The 6,417-nt window shown below is 44.0% G+C and overlaps 1 protein-coding gene across 1 annotated transcript; it reads left to right on the top strand.

Moving 5' to 3' along the window:
• Nucleotides 1-418: 418 nt before the first annotated feature.
• On the top strand, nt 419-3,883 carry LOC126524082 (uncharacterized). The gene is made up of 2 exons (XM_050172447.2): nt 419-770; nt 2,927-3,883. Exons 1-2 carry the CDS (start codon nt 759-761, stop codon nt 3,329-3,331), a joined length of 417 nt encoding a protein of 138 aa, XP_050028404.1. The 5' UTR covers nt 419-758; the 3' UTR covers nt 3,332-3,883.
• The last annotated feature ends 2,534 nt before the right edge of the window (nt 3,884-6,417 follow it).

Below are 6,417 nucleotides of genomic sequence, written 5' to 3'. Positions count from 1 at the left end.
TCTGACCACTCGATCTTATTAGCTTTCAGCGATTGATTACAATAATCAGTTATCATGATACAACAACTGGTGGTGCTTCAGAGACAACAGTTAAGTCGCGGGTCGACGCACATAAATAAATGTCCGTGTCCTCATCATTGCACCTATATCTGCTGTGCCGTCCGGCTTTCTGTTCGTGCTTTTCCCCCTCCTTCCTTAGTCCCTAACCTGCGGCGGCTTTAAAGCTTTCATCAGATCATGCTTTCGGATTCACCAGGCGTCCGCGTGCCACCTCCACTCTTCCGGCTACGACCAAGCCTAGGAAGCGCATAACGCAGCACGATCTGTGCTACCGTGCTTTCGGGGCGCGAGTAGTGCTGCCCTCTCGGCACGAGGGGCACAGATACCGATGCTGTCGCACTTCACTGTGGCGCTTGCAGTTGCGGACGGGGACCTTTGTTTCCGCTTGCGCCTCGCGGTGAGCAGCGCAGCGCCGGTCACGGAAACGCCCTGCAGTGCGTTCGACTTACGCTGGCGTGGCCGGTCTACATTTCCCCTCTTTCTTTGTTTCTTCGCTTTTGGATTCGTTGAGCGACCGCGCGATACCGTCTCGGCGTGTACGTTACCTCAGCCGAACCGCCAAAAAGAACGCGTGCTCGCTGCTCGTGCAGCGATCTGGCTGCGCATATAAAAGGGATCCACCGTAAACTGAGAGGCAAAGGTATCGAATCTCGAAGGTAGGAGCAGCAGCCGCCCAAGCAGCCGCAACAGCCGAAGCCATGAACGCCCTGGTAAGTGTCGTTCTAAGCGCATGGCACAGAACACCCAATAGTGTAGAAGACAATGGACGGGCCCTCAAAGTATCTGGTATGCCCCCTTAAGTGTTCTATTGGAAGAATACTGGCGCACAAGCCACACGAACAAGTTGAGGTCCAAGACGAACACGCAGATCGAAAGTGCGCGTTGGCTTTACGGTAGATTTTATTTCAAGTCGGCGCAAAGAAAAGTATCCTTTCTTGGAAAGCATTCCAGTTGTATTTTCAGCGTGGCGTCGCTGTTTTCGCGACGCTCATCGAATAACTCTTTATAACAGGGGAGAAAATCTCATCTGTGTGGATATTGTTTCAAGTTGTGCAAAAAAAATGTGGTGCATTTTACTTGTTCTTGCATCACGAGCATTGTACTGTATATAAACGTGGAAACAGCACAACTAAGGTACGTTAAAATGCATTTCATGCGACTGCACGTTTAGCACAGACGCTCGCTTCTTTAAAGAAAACTGGCACTGCACCATTGCACCCATGTTCGTCAAATTTTTCAGCGATGAAGGTGCACAAATTAGTAATGAGAAAGCGGTGACCTTTTCCTATTTGCGCTGAGTAAGTAACATATGTATTGTAGCAAAGTTGCGAATTTATTCAACTTTGAGTGGCTGTCTTCGAGTCTCATTCTATCCGGTGGAAATGGCAGATTAATATAACAGACCATTTTTCGTGTACTCTGTAGTAAAACGTTGCTCCCTTTGTGTCTTATTATGCTACCAAACCGTAACTGTCATCTGTCCTTTGCGCTTTTCCTTTCTTTAATGTTGTGAGCCCAGTAGTTGCAGGTCATGAACGGCATACGCGTTTTCACCGTGACGTAGCCTTCTTGACAGGAGAGTAGCAAGTGCAGAATTTTTCAAGAAAAGAGACGTGCGCAAGACAGATGACAAGTATTCTTTGAGAACAAGATGACAGCCAGAAGGTGGTAACGTTTCTGAGATTGTGTTTGTTGTTCCGTATTTGGGGCGGTAACTTGTACGTTGTATATGTCATAGCGCGTGATGAAGTTTGATTACTGGGTGTCCGATACGCTTGTTCGGTAACACAATTCTCTTAGTCTGCACAACGTTTTTTCTTACAGTCTCTTGTATTTGGTTATTGTTATCTCGAGTAGCTTGGTGCCTGCAACAGTACTGAATATTTAGAGAAGCGACGGTACCTTATTGAAAGCCACTCGACTAACAGTGTTTAAAAGAATGTTTCTGATATAACGATTCCTTACTACATAAGATGTACTTAAAGCACAAAAGCAAAGTTCCCTGTAAACAGACTTACACACAAAAAAAATACAGGTAAAGTGGCCATTGCAGAAAGTTAACGTCGATTTGCGCTCAAAAGAACATTGGTTTGCAGGAATAATTAGCTAAATGTTTCAGCCTTTCATTTCCAACTATAATGTTGCTACTGTGAACTAGATTTTCTGTACCTTAGATTGCATTCTGACAATTTACCCTTACATCCGTTCTCTCCCCTATGAGTTGATTATCGGGGACATGGATGTTCTTCATCGTGATGGCAAGAACAATATTCAACCGTGAGCTTTGACGTCATATTTACGACTCTCCGTATATTACCTGTCATTTCGCACTTACTTGGGTTGAAGATGATCTTCTTGTCTCCAAGGTGAGTATTCATAACTCAATACCATAAGAACACAACCCTCCATCTGTAATAATTTCGAAAAGCATCTTCAGGATCCCAATTTTGAAATCCAAATTTAGACTAGAAGTAAGTGTTGGCCGACGTTGTATCAAAGTTCACACGGTGCTTTCTACAACACTAGAGCGTCTATGAAAACGTGACAAAGAATATGGCATGTGGAGGGCGTACAATGAAGCACATTGCAGAGAAGAGGCAAACGTTCACTTTGTCGATATTGATCCGGCTGTGATTTCAGTTTTTACTTGTTCTTGTTACTGCGTTACAGGAAAATCCCTGTTGGTTTATCTTGTTTTAGTGCCCTGCAGTGCAAGACCAATTTATCTGTGTTTGTGGCTTAAATTGACAGGAGAACGGACGTTGTTTAAAGCGTCTCATACATTCGCATATCGTTCTTCGAAAAAACATGTAAAATCGAACGAAACTTCATCTAAACTCACACGACGTTCTTCTCTCTTGTGCAGAGCATCGCCCTCGTTCTCTGTGCCGCTCTGGCCAGTGCTATGGCTGGCGGAGTGCTTGGCGGATATGGCCTCGGCTACGGTCTTGGAGGCTACGGACTTGGTTATGGCGGCTACGGTCTCGGATATGGCGGTGGATACGGCTTGAGCGGGGTCGGTGTCGGTAGTAGCGTTGCCCTCCTGAGCGGAGGACCTGCGTTCGCCAAGGCCGTGGCGGGGCCGGCCTTCCTGGTGAGGACAGTGCACCACGTCAACAAGGTCAGCGGAGGGGGAGCCCTCCTCGCCCACTCTGGTCTTGGAGGAGGTGGATATGGAGCTGGCTACGGCGGCCTCGGCTACGGGGGCCTCGGCTACGGAGGCCTCGGCTATGGTGGTCTCGGATACGGCGGCTACGGCTACAAGGGCTGATTGCGATACATTTGCTCGCGACCCATTTCCTAGGGTATTTGTGTAAATGCGTCCTAAAATACATACGCTGTTTTACTGTCCGCGGTAACTTCATGACCACAAGTTGCCCAAGTGTGAAGTGTTTATAAAGCGTTCCATGCCAGGACTGGTTACGCAACGATGACGTGGCTTGCACTGATGACACTAATTCACTTGAAGTAGTGTTTGCAACAACTTCGGCGTCGTTTGTGATTATTGCTAATGCGCTCAAAGGTGGCGAGTGCGTACGCTACATGGAATATTATTCGAACACATCCCATGGTAGTAATAGCGAGTGATCAGAAAAATATTCTCGTCGCACAAAAAGCGCTTATTACACCGGACACCCAATAGACGACGTTATTATTGGGTGTTCTTATTTTTCTTCACTCGATTCCACGAACTATAACATGGTTATTGCAAAGCTATGGGTGAAAATCGAAAAGCATAAGCATCAAGGAGAAAAATTATCACCTTCGACATGCTGTTGCACAGTGCTTTCATGAATCGAAATAAATGTCCGTCCTACTTCAATTACTGACCATGTCTCGTGTTTTGAAGGCTTTCAATCTAAAGGACTTGAGCGCCTAAGCTTTGGTACGGTTCTATGAAATAGAAATACTGAGCGCTGGCAACTACCTTCGCCAGAAGAAGAAACGTAGATTACACAGGGAACTATACCGTAAAAAATAATGGAATTGTGTGTAATCAATGCTTTCTGAAAATAAGAACAAATCAATGTTGCACGCTTTCTCGACACAAAACAAACGACATACATATAACGGAGAGAAGGCAGTTCTCTGAAGAATAGGTACAGCTTACATGGTTATGTATTTATTTCCATTACCCCTAAGGGCCTTCATTCGAGGGTATTACTTAGGGGGGGGGGGCACAAACATAAGATATACACAAATAAACACCCCACACACAAGGAACATAAAATAAACAGATATGAACAAGAGGTATATGCACTAAGTCATGAAAACACAAGAACTTTTTTTTTATATATGTTGATATGTACATAAACAGAAAGTAATAACTAATCTGCTGCTACTAACCGTTTTCTTGCAACAAGGTTAGGAAAGATGGTAAGTTAACTTCAATAGCTATGCGTGGTGGTAGGTTATTCCATTCTATTATTGTGCGAGGAATAAATGATTTCGCGCAGAGCGATAAGCGGCACATTACGCGGTTTACTTTGGTAGCGTGGTCACGGCGCGGGAAGACTGCAGGGGGTGGTGAAAAGAAGTCATCGTGAAGCGTGGAATGGTGATAAAGTTTCTGAAATAAGCTTAGGCGAGCAAACTGGCGTCGACGTGATAGTGATTCCAACTCGGCACGTCGTTTTAAAGATGTGACGCTGGTGAAGCGTGAATAATCGGAAAACATGAAGCGAACAGCACGGTTTTACAGAGAGTCAATGTTTTTGATTATGTATGCTTGATCGGGATCCCATATGGCAGAAGCATATTCAATTTTGTGGTGGATCAGCGTAATATAAGCAAGTTTTTTTTAAGTGTGAAGGTGCGTGCTTGAAGTTACGCTTAAGACCGAGTGCTCCGTTAGCTGATGCTCAGACGGTGTTAATATGGTAATGCCAAGGTAAGTCTGACAGAAGATGAAGGCCAAGATAATTGTAAGTTGGCGCAAGCTCTACGCTGGCATTATTGAGAAAGTAGGCTTAGGAATTTGAGTGGAATGGTTGGTAAATGACATAAGTTTGGTTTTAGACGTATTTAAAGACATTAACCACGATGAGCACCAGGTGGTCACCGCATCAAGATCAGTTTGTAAGGAAAGTCGGTCAGTGTCATTACTAATATTACGATATGTAAGACAATCCTTTGTGAATAATCGAATTAGAGATTAGACACATTTGGATAGATCGTTAATAAAGATTAAGAAAAGTAGGGGACCAAGTACACTGCCTTGGGGGACTTCAAATGTTAATGGAACAGAAGAAGAGTTACAGCTCTTCAGTTACAGGTGAATTGTTGTCTGTTGGAGAGGAAATCTTTAATCCGTGCAAGAACGTTTGGGTGAATATTTAAGCTGGTAATTTGATTAGAAGCCTGTGATGAGGAACGCGATCAAAAGCTTTAGAGAGGTCAGGAAACACTGCGTTAACTTGGAATCATTCGTTAAATGCGGAAAATATATCGTTAGTAAATCGGGCGAGCTGAGTGTCACATGAATAACCCCTGCGAAAACCGTGCTTGTACTTGAAAATGATATTATGGTCTTCTAGGTAGTTGATGACTTGTGTATGTATGACGTGCTCGAGACGTTTACGTATGTTGCTAGGTAATGAGATAGGAATATAGTTAAGTGCAACACCCAAAGCGATCACCCGATTTAAAAATTGGTATTACTGGGGCTATTCGCCAGTCATGAGGAATAATTCCAGATGATAATGATTGTCAAAACAGGGCTGATAACACTTGAAAATGTCTAAAGAAACATTTTTATGTATCCTATTATTTAAACCAATGTGATTAGAGCTAGTAGTAATGTTGAGGTTATTCAACAGGGCAAGAATACCAGATTCACTGATAACAATTTCTGGCATGGCAATGTTGGGCAATGGCTCTAATATTGGCGAAAAAGTTACATCTTCATTGGTGAACACTGATGAAAATGCATCGTTCAGAAGCTGCAAACACTCAGTTTCAGTGACTGGTTCTCCGTCACCAATAATTAGTACTATAACAGGATAGGAACTCGGATTGATGATGCGCCAGAATCTATAAGTTAACCGAGAGGCCCAATTTTTATTAGTCATATCATAAGAAGCGAACAAACACTGACACCAAGGCAACATAGGGGAAATTACTTGTACCTAATAAATGAAATGAATAAACGACAAATTAATATAAATAAAAGTGGATGAAAAAACAGCTTGCCGCAGGTGGGAACAATCCCGCAACCTTCGCATCAGGCGTGCGTTGCTCTACAAATTGAGCTACCGCCGCGCTGTTTCCCCATCCAATTTCTTGGTATGTATGTTTCCTATTAGAACCCTGGGAATGTTAGCCAGAGCCACCACTCACAAACCATGGCGGCGGATG

Source organism: Dermacentor andersoni, chromosome 3 (genome assembly GCF_023375885.2).
Source record: "Dermacentor andersoni chromosome 3, qqDerAnde1_hic_scaffold, whole genome shotgun sequence".
Classification (NCBI taxonomy): domain Eukaryota; kingdom Metazoa; phylum Arthropoda; class Arachnida; order Ixodida; family Ixodidae; genus Dermacentor; species Dermacentor andersoni.
This window is presented reverse-complemented; position numbering and strand designations above follow the sequence as displayed.